The 13,986-nt window shown below is 44.3% G+C and overlaps 1 protein-coding gene across 15 annotated transcripts in view; it reads left to right on the top strand.

Moving 5' to 3' along the window:
- The window catches only part of LOC140735009 (ankyrin-1-like), a 454,172-nt gene that overhangs the window by 413,500 nt on the left and 26,686 nt on the right, over positions 1 to 13,986 (top strand). For 14 of the 15 annotated variants that reach the window (XM_073059891.1, XM_073059868.1, XM_073059867.1 and 11 more), the window contains one exon: positions 10,599 to 10,691. The exons of the other annotated variant lie outside the window; for it this stretch is intronic. In XM_073059891.1, coding sequence (XP_072915992.1) covers positions 10,599 to 10,691 — 93 coding nt within the window. The remainder of the gene's footprint in view (positions 1 to 10,598; positions 10,692 to 13,986) is intronic. 15 annotated transcript variants of the gene reach the window in all.

The following is a 13,986-nucleotide window of genomic DNA, read 5'->3' as shown; positions in this document are numbered from 1 at the left end:
CACTGCATTGCGATTCATAATAATATTTAAAAAACTATAAATTGCAAAAAGAAGTATTCATAGAAATTAAGTAGGTAGTGCAAAAAGAGAGCAAATAAAAATAGTGAGCTTGTGTTCATGGGTTCATTGTCCATTGAGAAATCTGATGGGGAAGGAGAAGAAGCTGTTCCTGAATCACTGAGTGTGTGAATCATCATCTGCATTATGATCTGTCCAAATATCCAGGAGCATTGCATTTATTTCAGTGGCCAGTGCTGGTAATGTTCTGCATTTACTTCAGATAATCCCCCTTGCATTTGGGAATGAGGGATATCAGGAGAAGGTCATTTTGCTCCCTGCCTCAGGGACATCAGTTGAAAGGGCACGAGTCCAAAACACGTCACTGATACGAGCTGCTGTAAAGCCAGCTTGACATTAACAGTGGGCCTGACAACCAGGCTTAAGGCGGACCAGCTGCCTGTTAGGCTGAAGGTGAAGGAAGGCTTAAGCAGAAGGTTTGGCATTGAGGATGTGCACTGGACTTTGGAGACAGTATTAGATATTTCTGCTAAGGGAGATTTAGGTGAAAGGATTCTCTCGATGTAGTCCAGAGCAAAGGACTGTTATTTTGATTTTAAGCTGTAAGCTGGTGACAGCGTGTCTGAGACATTAATAGACTGAGAGATGGCCAGGCCGTGTGGATCAGGCCAAATCAGGAGTTGCCTGCATAAACCTAGCATGAAGGGCAAAGTGACGGGAGGAACGTGAGCCCTTCCAGCCGGCCTGACCCAGCCTGCCGTGGTGTCACACTGAATGCTTCCAGATATAGTTGCTGGCTGACGTGGTCTCTGTCCTCCCTGATGAATAGTCTGGGAACTGGGAACTCAGAACTCAGAACATGTCTGTCCAACTTCACTGTACCAGAGGAGATCGGACAGTGCTTTGGTGACAACCTCCAGCTGCAAGGAACTGAGCGTTATTCATTCCAGGGGTGGGCTTGGATAAAGATGTCTACGGAGGAATGTGGACAGTCAACGTGTTGGGCTGAAGGTCCTTCATCAGGATTCTGTCCAGATAAAGGGTCCCGAATTGAATCATTGACTGCCCATTTCCTTCCACTGATGCTGCCTGACCCTTGAGTTCGTCCAGCATTGTGTGCATTGCTCCAGGTTCCAGCATCTGCAGTTGTGTCTCCATCCCGGAGCAGGATGTGATAGCTCGTGCTTCTGGACGTAGGAATGTGCTCTAACATTATATCTGACCATCCAGATTTATCCCGCAAATATGCTGCTTTGATCCCAGCTGAAGGCTTGGTTGTTCAGAGTTCATGTTCTCAGAGTAGTACTGATCACTCGATGGCTGTCACTGCAGTGATACAATGCAGAAATGAGAACGGCGGGTGCTGGAGTCTGGAGCCACAAACGGCTGCTTTTCCAGCTGCCATTCACCTCTGTCCTCATGGTTCCTAGTCTTACTTCCTGTACTTTATCAGACTCCAGCACTGGTAGCCCTTTGTGTTTCTGCTAGTCTCCCTTCAGCAACCCTCTCCCATCGTTTCCTTTCCCCCGCCCATCATGATGCAAATATTTCTCTCTCGCCCCCTCTCTTTCTCTGCCTCCATCTATTATTGTCCCAAATCTATCCCTACTCCCCTCCGCTACCTGGCAGTACCCTGCCCGTCATCATGTGCCCCTCCTCAGTCCACCAATCACCTTGCACTCCTTTCTCACCTCTTCCCTTCTTCTCTTTATACTGGCTGCCTCCTGTCTCAGAGTGTGGTAGGTGCGAGGAACACACTGCCAGAGGTAGTGTGGAGGCAGATACATTAAGAATGTTTAAAAGCCTTTTAGATTGGCACATATATGATAGAAAAATGGAGGGCTAGGTGAGAGGGGAAGGTTAGATTGATCTTGGAGTAGGTTAAAAGGTCGGCACAACACAAGGCCTTTGACCAACATGTCGGGAAGCCATCACTTTCTACCCAGATACAGAAAAGAAGTCATTTGATTTTATATAGCATTCCAAAGCATTTTAAGATCAAGGAATTGCTTTGTAACGAAGCCAAGTTGTGTTCCCACATAAACACCAGTTTGTTAATGACCAGATAATCTCCCGTGGTGTTGATTAAGGAGTTAAGCCTGGCCAGTACATGATGGGATAATTCTTCTGCTGTTCTTTAAATGAGTGCCCTGGAATCTTCTACTTCTTCCAAGAAAGCAAAGAAAGCCTGATTTTACTGGCTCATTGAAAAGATAGCGCATTAGGCATTGATGCAATCCAATGCCAAACCAGAGTTCTGTCATTAAAGCAGCACACACAAAGTGCCGGAAGAACTCCACAGCAGTCAGGTCTCTGGCACTAAGTGTGGCTCTGTTGCTCAGAAGGGAAGCGGGGTGAAAAGAGGCGAGCTGCGGTGATATAGGATTTGTCTGTCAGGGAGCAGGAAGAAGGTTCTACAGACAAGAATGAGATTCCCGGATGGTTTGTTGCCTCCCAGGTGCCAGGGACATCTTGTATCAGGTTCATACAATTCTTAAGTGGGAGGGTGAGCAGCCAGAGATCATGGTCCACGTCGGTACCAATGACATGGGTAGGATGGGTGACGAGGTGAAGTGAGTACAGAGAGTTGGGTGCTAAGTTAAAGGACAGGACCTCCAGGGTTATGTGGGTTACGTTCTCAGGATTGCTACCTTTGACATGTACTAGTGAAGCCAGAAAGAAGAAGATCATACAGTTTAACACGTAGCTAAGGAGATGGTGCAGAAGGAAGGGCTTCAGATTTTTGGATCATTGGGCTCTCTTCCAGGTAAGATGGGACCTCGACAGAAAGGATGGTTTGCACCTGAACTGGAGGGGGGAGGGGGGTGCGGGGGCTAATATCCTAGCAGGAAAGTTTGCTAGTGAAATGCGGGGGAGGGGATTAAACTAGAGTTGAAGGGGCATGAGAACCAGAACACCAGAACAGATAGTTCAGCGGTTGCGGAGACAGATGTTAAGCCTACAACGGCAGGAATCAAAAGGTCGAGCACGGTGGGACTAATGTTCTGAGCCCCAAATGTTTCAATGCAAGGAGTGATGTAGGGAAGGTGGATGAGCTTGAGGCATGGATCAGCACGTGGAATTATGACATTGTAACCATTAGTGAGACTTGGTTGCAGGAGGGGAAAGACTGGCAGCTTAGATTAGAGTGAGGTGTTGCACTTTGGGAGGACCAGTCGGAGTGTACCTTACACAGTAAGTGGTAGGGCACTGAGGAGTGCATTAGGGATCCAGAACAGAGAGATCGGAGGATACAGATCCATAATTCCTTGAAAGTGGTGTCACTTGTAGACAGAGTCTTTAAGAAAGCTTTTGACATATTGGCCTTCATAAATCAATGTACTGAGTACAATAGTTGGGATGTGATGCTGTAATTGTATACGGCATTGGTCAGGCCTAATTTGGAGAGCAGTTTTATTCACCTACCTACAGGAAAGATGTAAGTAAGATTGAAAGAATGCAGAGGAAATTTACAAGGATATTGCTGGGACTTGAGGACCTAGATTATAGAGAAAGGACCTTATTCCCTGGAGTGGAGGAGAATGAAGGGAAATTTGATAGAAAGTTATGAGGGGTACCGGTACGGTAAATGCAAGCAGGCTTTTCCCACTAAGGTTGGGTGAGATTATAACTAGAGGTCATGGTTTAAGGGTGAAAGGTGAAATGTTTAAAGGGAACATGAGAGGGTGGTAAGAGTATGGAACGAGCTGCCAACAGAAGCGGTGAATGTGGGAGTCGATTTCAACATTTTAGAGAAATTTGGATAGGTACATGAATGGAAAGAGTAGGGGGGGGCTGTGGTCTGGGTGTAGGTCGATGGGACAAGATAGATTAATGGTTTGGCACAGACTAGATGGACTGAAGGGCCTGTTTCTGTGCTGCGGCATTCTATGACTGACATTCTTACCCACTTTTGACCATAGGTTCAGCTGGCTCACTGGAGTCAAAGTGGAATTTTGTTATTAATGTCTCCCTTCAATGTGAAATGGCTCCCATTGTAGGGGAAGCGATCTGTGTTTGTCAGGCTCCCATTATGGACTATTGAAGTTAGGGTGTGATATTGTGCAGTGGGGGCCGGTTGTTAGAGGTAATTGGGTCAACTCTTTCCCTCATGGCGCCCAGTGACTGGGCTGAGAGACACCTGCTTACAGAGGTGACTGCTGTAGTAATCCATGTCTCTGAAATGTACCCAAGGGCAGGGGACCGTGCCCCTTGGTAAACCAGGAGCTTCATGCCAGGTTTCAGGTTTTGCTCACAGTGCTGGTGCTCATTGATTCTGATCCTTCTGCAAAAGGAAAAGATTCCATTTTTACCACATTGCCCATGTCCTGAGGATGACCAAAAGCACTTTGTTTTTGCAGACTTTGAATATAGAACAGTATTGTACAAGAACAGGTTCTTCGTCCCACAATGTCTGTGCTAACCATGATGCCAGTCCAAACTAATCCCACCTGCCTGCACATTGCCATATCCCTGCATTCTCTGCACATCTAAATTTACTCTTAAACATTGCTATTGTATTTGTTTCCACCCTTTCCATCGCAGCATCTTCCAGTCATCTATAACTCTTTGTGTTTAAAACAAAAATTTGCCTCATAAACCTACCCCCCCCCCCCCACCACACCTTCAACCTGTGCCCTCTAGAATTTGATATTCCTACTCATGGAGAAGAACTCTGACTGTCTACCCTATCTGTGCCTTTCAGAAGTTTTATAAACACCTGTCACATCTCCCTGCAGCCTCCAGCACTCTAGTGAAAACTGTGCCAGCACAGGGTGGCACAGTAGCGTAGTGGTTAGCACAACGCTTTGGAGTACGGGCAACTCGGGTTCAATTCCCACTGCTGCCTGTAAGGAGTTTGTACATTCTCCCCATAATTGCATGGGCTTCCTCCTGGTGACCTGGTTTCCTCCCACAGTCCAAAGATGTACCAGTTGGCAGGTTAATTGGGCATTGTAAATTATCCCGTGATTAAATCAGGGGATTGCTGGGCATCACAGCTATTCCACGCTGTTTCTCAGTAAGTAAATAAAAAACAGGTTTGTGCAGCCTCTCCTCACAGCTAAGACAATGAGTTAATTCTGAAGTTCGGTCATGTGGGAAATGGAGCAGACGACAAGGCTATCTGATCTCCCTCTGACGTGGGCTGCTTTTCATTCACTGGAAGATGGAAAAGCACTTGAACTTGTACTCTGAGCAAACTCTCCTATTGAAACTCCCTTAGAGTCAAGTTCCAGTAGTCACTGTGGAAAACATGAAACAGGATTCCATTGCCCAGCACCAGCACCTGACTCCAGAGGTGCTTATGCAACCAATCTTTAGTGAAGTTCAGCGAGGCTATATTTATTCTTGTGGAAATCCAGTGATGTTTACATCAGGAAGATATTTGAGCTTTATCCATCGGTAAATGTTATATATCAGGAATCAAAGTAATGGAGTGTTTCCCTATGGACATCACCTTGAATGGTGTACTCACCATACACAATATCTTACACTGATCGTATGTCCTTTCGCATCCAGCATTAAGAGTTTCATGAATCCAGTTTCTTCCTGCCTTTTCTATGCAAACACTTCACCCATTTTCACTGCTTTGGGGTTCATAGGTATTGTGTAAAACGAGGGCTGTTTTAGTCTATCATGCCCTGTACTTTCATGATTCCCCATGACATCAAAGGAACCTATTTGGCTCATTGAGTCTATGCCAACTCACAAAGCAATCCCGCTCCCCCAGTAATTTTCTCTGAAATATATTCTACCTGCACATATATATTCTACCTCGGTCCACAACAGGGGTTCCCAACCCCAAGTCCACTGACCCCTTGCTTAATGGTATTGATCCATGGCATAGAAAAATGGACAGAAACCCCTGGCCAAAACATCAACTGTTTATCACTCTCCATAGATGCTGCCTGACTTGCTGAGTTCCTCCACCACTTTTGTGTATGTGTGTGTGTGTGTGTTACTCTTGAACCTAATGCAAAATTCCCAACCTTTTTTATGCTAACCATGGACCAATATCATTAAGGAAGGGGGTCCATGGACCCCAGGTTGGGGACCCCTGATCTAAGGAAAGACATATGGCTTGAGCTGGCTATGTTAGATTGGGAAAATGATTTTAAAGAGTGTGTACTGAACAAGTAATGACTAATCTTTAAAGAAATGTTAACTATCACTTGTTTAATACTGTGCATTTTGTATTCATTTACATGTAATATCTATGCACTTAAGTCAAAGAAGACAAGTAGTCTAGCCAATGGAAATCAAGAGTTGAAGAAAATACTGAAAATATTGCTTAAAAAAAGCAGTAAGTTTGAGGATATAGAAAAAATAGAATTACAAATAATCCAAGTAAATTCATTATTAAAGTATAGATGTGTCACCGTCTACTACCTTAAGATTAATTTTCTTGCAGGCATTTACAGGAAAATAAAGCAATACAACAATTTATGAAAATCTATACATAATCAAGACTGACAGTCAGCCAATGTGCAAAAGAAGACAGATCGTGCACATAAAATATAAATAAATAATACTGAGAACATGAATTGTAGAGTCTGTAAGTTGTAGAATCAGTTCAGAGTTGAGTGAGCGAAGTGATTCATGCTGGTCCAGGAACCTGATGGTAGAAGCGAGTGTGGCCTGGGTGGTGGGGGTCCTTGAAGTTGGGTGTTGCTTTCTTGAGGCAGCGCTCCTTGTAAATGGTGGAGAGAGCTCTTTGTCTGTGATGGGCTGGTTTGCATCCACCACATAATGAATGAAGGAAGAGATTTGGAAAAGATAATGTGGTTCCCTGACAGACTGACACAACTGAAAATATATAGAGATGAGGTTTCCAACCTGGGGTCCATGGACCCCTTGGTTAATGGTTGGGTTCCATGGCAGAAAAAGGGTTGAGAACCCCCAATATAGAGGGATAATGGGCTGGCAGAGGAACAGACATTTGTATCTGTGTTCACAGAAGAAAATCTCCCAGAAATACTGGAGGACTGCACCTCTTCTGGGGGTATGTTGGTGCCCTGGTGTCCTTGGAGAGAGAGCATGCGGTCACCATGGTACAGTGGGGGATTTCTAGCCCCTCAGGGAATTGACTGTTTTAGACCATAAGACCATAAGACAAAGGAGCTGAAGTCAGCCATTTGGCCCATCGAGTCTGCTCCGCCATTTCATCATGAGCTGATTCAATCTCCCCTTTAGTCCCATTCCCCCGCCTTCTCACCATAACCTTTGATGCCCTGACTACTCAGACACCTATCAATCTCTGCCTTAAATACACCCAATGACTTGGCCTCCACTGCTGCCCATGACAACAAAGTCCACAGTTTTATAACCACAAATTTTATAGACAGTAATAATCATATTTTAATTTGAATTTGTTCACTGTCTTGTAAATACTTGATGTTTGTATTTGCAAAAAAAGGGCCATAAATGTGATAGATGGTGAAGTAATGAATCCGCCTCATCGTACACGTGGACAGTTTAACACGCTTACAACAGCAAGATAGAAGCTGTCCTTAGGCCTGGTGGTGCATGCTTTTTGGCTTTTGTATCTTCTGGTTGGGTTGAGTTGTTCTCTGATCTTGGCAATCCATTTGCAAATGTTTTGGCATCATATGTGGAGACGTCATCGGTGCACTGTCCATTTGAGGCATGTCCTCCAAACGCTTGGCCTTCCTATTCTTATCAAACAGTTGACTGGTCATTATTATGGAAGCTCAATTGTGATGTTGGGAGGGAGTCTCATCGCTGGTTGATCACGGATTTTGCTATACAACCAATCAGCGCTGAGACTTCCTCTCTATGTCACAATGGAGTTTCCATGCCGACAACCAATCAACTGATTGATCAGTATATCAGTATTCAGAGGACACGTCGCAAGTGAACAGCGCACTGATGACGTCTCCTCATATGGTGATGAAATGTTTGCAAACGGATTGCAGAGATTGGAGAATAACTCCACCCAGCAATCAACCAACCGAGCTACACATCTTCCGAGTTATTTTTTTATTTTCCGACTGATAGCAGGTGGGAGAAGACGGATTGTCCGGGGTGGGTGGCTGATTTACCAAGGAGGCAAGTACAGACAGAGTCCATGAAGGAAAGTTTGGTTTCCATGATAGAGTCAGAGAGCACTAGAGCACAGAAAAAGTCCCTTTGACTTATCTAGTCCATGTCAACCTATTACTCTGCCTAATCCCATTGGCACCGTACCTGGACGTTAGCCTTCCATACCCCTCCTGCCCATATACTTATCAGAGAGATACATCAGATCATTCAGAAAGTGATAATACTGAGCAGAGACGGCATAGATATAGGAAGAAGAAATTATAACTGACAAATTCATCAGTGTTTTAGGGTTATATTGAGCATGGCAAACCGGAAAACAAGCTGTTGTGCATTTGGACATTTCATCAGTACCAAATGAGAAGTTATTAACAAAATTTGAACATACAAGATGGCGGGTTGTACTATTGGCTTGGACTGAGCCAATAGGCTCAATTAATAGTAAATTAATTATTTCCAGCTTGGGAGGTTGTTAACAAGTTGGCTGCCGTTGATATTAAATTGGGTACCACCATACCACGGGAAAAATGCCAGGTCACCCACTTTAGTAAAAAAAAATACACGAAGGTTGTGCACTTTTCAAGTGTGATAGTTTGAAAAGGTTTGGTATTCACCATGATCTGTGTGCTCTTGTACACAAATGATGGAAAGTTAATGCTCAGGCAAGCAATCAAGAAAGTACTTGGCATGTTGGCCAATATTGTGAGGGGATTTCATATTCCAAGGGGATCAGAGATGACCTGCCCAGCTATCTAAGGCTCTGTTGAGGCAGCATCTGGATGAAGGATTCTGAGGAAGGGTCTCAGCCCAAAACGTTGACTATTTACTCTACTCCATAGATGCTGCCTGACCTGTTGAGTTCCTTGTGTATCTAGTCTGGAATATTGCTTATGAGTTTGATCTCTGTGTCATAGCAAGGGTACTTTGATTACTGGATGAGCACATGGAGATCACCAAAGAGCTGGAATCAGCAATATTTGACTAGCATTTGTCATGATAGGCTGAGTAGCCCGCTTTCTATGCTGCAAATTTCAAACTTGGACCACGTTCGGAAAGAAATTGTACTAAATAAACGTCTCTAATGGAAAAATTTGCAAGTCCGTCAGTTTTTATATTCTTTCAAGGGTTTGGGCTTCACGGACAGAGACAGTACTTACGTAGTTACCCATTCCTCGCTACCCTTGAGATGGTGGTGAGCTGACGTCTTGAACCGCCACAGTTCTTGGGGTGTGGGTATAACGCTGCTAGGACTTTGACCCAGAAATAGTGAAGGTTCAGAAGCGGAACCCCTGACGAGGACTGCACATGATGTGTTAACATTAGCAAAGTTCTGTCACCGCTTTCCCTTAGACCAGTCACTCTATTGTACACTCAGTAGCCACTTTATTCAGTACAGGAGTGGAACCCAGTGTGGTCTTCTGCTTCTGTAGCCCATCCACTTCAAGGTTTGATGTGTTGTATATTCAGAGATGCTCTTCTCCACACCACTGTTGTAACGTGTGGTTATTTGAGTCGCTGTCACCTTCCTGTCAGCTTGAACCAGTCTGACCATTCTCCTCTAATCTCTCTCATTAACAAAGTGTTTATACCCACAGAACTGCCACCCATTGGATGTTGTTTTTTTTTGTTTTTCACACCATTCTCTGTAAACTCTAGAGACTTGTGCATGAAAGTCCCCGGAGATGAGCAGTTTCTGAGATACTCAAACCACCCTGTCTGGCACCGACAATCATTCCACAGTCTAAGTCACTTAGATCACATTTTATTTTGTGATAAGAAGGCCCTTCTGGTCCTTTGTGCCACGGCAGTCTAGCAACCCCCAAGAACTTTGATTAAACTTGAACCTGATCACAAGACAATTTACACTGACCAGTTAACCTACCAGGCACATCTTTGGACTGTGGGGGAAAAGCCCAAACATTCCACCAAAAGGACGTACAGACTCCTTACAGATGATGCCGGAAATGAATCCCAAACTCTGGAATGCCCCGAGCTGTAAGAGCGTTGTGTTAACCACTGCGCTACTGTGGTCCCCATTCCTTCCCATTCTTGCATTCGGTCTGAACAAGAACTGAACCTCTTGACCAGGTCTGCATGCTTTTATGCATTGAGTTGCTGCCACACGATTGGCTGATTAGATATTTGCGTTAAGGAGTAGGTGTACAGGTGTCCCTAATAAAGTGGGCACTGAGTGTGTATCAATACTCAACGTCCCCGAGCGAGTTCTGTCTGGAGCTCTGACTGGAGGCTGCATAACAGTTGCTCACAGAGATCAAATGTCCTGGGAGCATTCCCCATGTGCTGACAGGGATTTAGCGGCAAGAGCGAAGCACCTAAAATTACCCTGTCTGCTTGCAGCCGTCCTTTGATTTTGGTGGCCATGCAGCGGGAGGATGCTGACACTGTTGAGTGAGTTCCTTATTAGCCTGGTGCTGCTTGGCTTTTTCCTCGTCAGCTGTCAAAATGTCTTCCAAATTGTGTCCAACACTGTGCAATTTGTGCTGAAATACATCCACCAGGAGCTAGACAAGGAGCTCGGGGAGAACGAGACCAGCTCCGACGATGAGGAGATCGTCACTACCAGGATCATCCGAAGGAGGCTGATTGTTAAGGTAGAGCCTGGATTGTAGTGGCTGCCCCTTAGTCGGGGGGCTTAGGTAAACTGCGTGTTTGCATGTTGGTCTTGTTTGCCTGGTGTGTGTGTGTGTTGTGGAGGTACAGAGTGCTGGTGACAATGATCTCTGTGAAGCAGCCGCACTGCATGGCTTTAAGTGGAGTGAACACAACTGATGCCCAAAGGTGTTGACTCTGAAAAGTCTCCCCTATGCGGGAAATGAAACTGTGCATGTCTGAAGGACAAGCAATCTGCCGGAGGAACTCAGCTGGTCAAGTAGCATCTGCGAAGGGGGAAGGGTCTTTATCAGGCCAAGATGCTACATCTGGACTCAGCTGCTGCTCGAAGCATTCAGTTCCTCCAGCAGGTTGTTTGTTGCTCCTGATTCTGGTATTTGCAGCTTTTTCTGTCTCCATTTGACAAGACTAAACTCTGAGAGAAATACCTGGGATTGGAAGACTTTGTCTGACTTTATATACGTATGTATATGAGAGAGAGAGAGAGAGATGGCAGCTTACACATTGACAGTATGCAGTGGGTGAGATCCAAGCAGGCTCTGTTACAGTTAAAGGCACAGTGCCTCGTGCATCGAGTGCTAAAGGTGAGAGTTCATGTGAAATTTGATGAGTCAGTAGTGAGTTGGATTGAAGCCTGGAGCTCTTGTGAGATTTTTTTTAGCCCTGAAGCTGGCATGGCACTAGAACTGAGACCGGAATCACAATGGGACAGTGACCTCACTGGGAATGGTGCTGCATTGTAAAGACAGCCACACGTCATACATTGGAGACATCGGCCTGGTGATCAGATCACAGACTTTAAAATCCATGTTAACTGCAGGACATCGGAGCTCCATTTTAAATGCAACTTGCAAAACTCAAGAACATGGCGCCAACAATCACACACCGCCATGTAACCATGGTGACAGAGGGCTTCTAATGGACAGTGAGCAACAGCTCAAGCAACTGCAACTCCAGCAAATGAAAGCCTGCTCTGGTCCAGGAAACTATTCCTTGCTCGTCAGTGTTCCTGCAGCACTTACTTGGAACAAGTAAGAGTTTAGTCAGAGATACGTACACACCTGGACATCTTGAACACACCTAAAAAACATATCTGGACACCTCCATTTGGAATTGGAAAAACATTTAGGCAACTTCATACACACCTGGATATCTTCCAAACACACCTGGACACCTTCATACACAACTGGAAAAACAGACCTAGGCAACTTCATACACACCTGGACACCTTCATATGCAACTAGAAAAACCCTCTTGGGCAACTTCATACACACCTGGATATCTTCATACACACCTGGGTATCTTCATAAACACCTGGACACCTTCATACACACCTGGAAAAGTAGACCTGGACAACTTCATACAGATCTGGACACCTTCATACACAACTGGAAACGTATACCCGGACAACCACATCTGGACACCTTCATATATACCTGGACACCTTCATGCACAACTGGACAAACAGCCCTGTCACCAAATTTGGTTCTGCTGCAGCAGTGTCGGAGGTTTGTCAAATGGTGTAGGTGCATTTTTCCCATGCCAGAGGTATCCTTTCCCCTCTCCCCGACAGCGGACAAGTTTGCAATCATGATTTATCTAGTGGAGTTCAAGTCAAGTTTGTTGTCATACGCACAAGTACAGTGAGGTTCAGATATAAAGACAATCTTGCTTGAAGCAGCATGGCCACACAGACAACACAAAGAACATAAATTCTACATAAACTATGCAAGACAGTGAAGAAAAAGACTTTGGAAAACAAGACATTAGTGCAATAAAAACACAGATATATATTGATTAGGGCAGCACAGTAGCATAGCAGTTTGCACAAAGCTTTACAGCATAGAATATAGAATATTATAGAATAGTAACTCAAATGGGATCAATGAAAGATCAACCAGAGTGCAGAAGACAACAAACTGTGCAAATGCAAATATAAATAAATAGCAATAAATAACAAGAACATGAGATAAAGAGTCCTTAAAGTGAGATCATTGGTTGTGGGAACGTCTCAATGACAGGGCAAGTGAGTGTAGTTATCCTCTTTTGTACAAGAGACTGATGGTTGTGGGGTAGTAACCGTTCTTAAACTGGGTGGTGCGAGCCCTGAGCCACCTGTACCTCTACCTGATGGCAGCAGTGAGAAGGGACCATGGTCTGGGTGGTGAGGATCTCTGATGATGGATGCTGCTTTCCTATGACAACATTTCATGTAGATGTGTTCAATAGTTGGGTGGGCTTTATCCATGAAGCACTGAGCTGAATCCATTACCTTTTGTAAGATTTTCCATTCAAAGGCAACATACAAACATTAGGCACAAGTAACATAGACTGATTGTATGTGCATGAAGTACACTAGGCAATGTGTATGTAGTGGCGGGGTGGGTGAAGGTGTTGATTGACCTGCAAGCTTGTGGCTCTGCAGTCTTGTTGGGCTCCCCATCAACCCCAACTTTCCTTGCCATTTCTTTGCTTACTTTCTCCTTGGCCTTTGAAGCATTGGATCAAGGGAGAGAACCCAGTGCCTGTGTGATGGCAGCTTTAACAGCTTGTGTGTTTACTAATGAACAGAATTTGAATGGAGTTTCAAGAAAGACACACATCCCAAGCGATGGCTTGTGGCCATTAGTGTTCTGACTGTCGGCTGCTAATTGTTACAACCTTCAACTCCTTGAGTTCAAGACAAACTTTATGGATGTCTGAGAATAAAAATATGCTTTGTAATTTGTGGCTTCCCTTGGATCAGATATCGAGAGGAACCGAAAGGGAACGATTCCAGGCAATAACTTAAAACTCCGACTTAGAATTCTGTACAGCTAAATTTAACATTGTGAAATAAATAGTAAAGTATATTGGATTTCTGTAAGTGTGGCACTGCTTTTAGAACTTGTAGATTAGTTGAAGCTAGTGTAAATATTGCAATGATTAATCAAATTGTTGAATCTCGAGTGACTTCAGCAGTCATAAAAGTGTGTGAGTATGTTCAATATAATGACAGTGATAGTCTTGTCACTTTGCTTCCAGTGTAAACTATAACACATGCATGTTGGAACAGACTCAATGGGACAAATAGTCTAATCCTATTCCTATGTTTTATGGTCTTACAGTCGTATGTCACGCTACGTGTGTGATAACTTCTTCAAAGTTCAAAGTTTATTTATTATCAAAGTGTGTCTCCTTACAGGCAGCCAAAAAACCAATAGAACCTGTTTCAAAAAAGAAAATCGTCAAACCCCCAATATGCAGAAAAAAAAACCAAATTGTGCAAACAAGTGT

This window comes from Hemitrygon akajei, chromosome 1 (genome assembly GCF_048418815.1).
Source record: "Hemitrygon akajei chromosome 1, sHemAka1.3, whole genome shotgun sequence".
Lineage (NCBI taxonomy): Eukaryota > Metazoa > Chordata > Chondrichthyes > Myliobatiformes > Dasyatidae > Hemitrygon > Hemitrygon akajei.
Note: the sequence above shows the minus strand (reverse complement) of the source record. Positions and strands in the feature narration are given on the sequence as shown.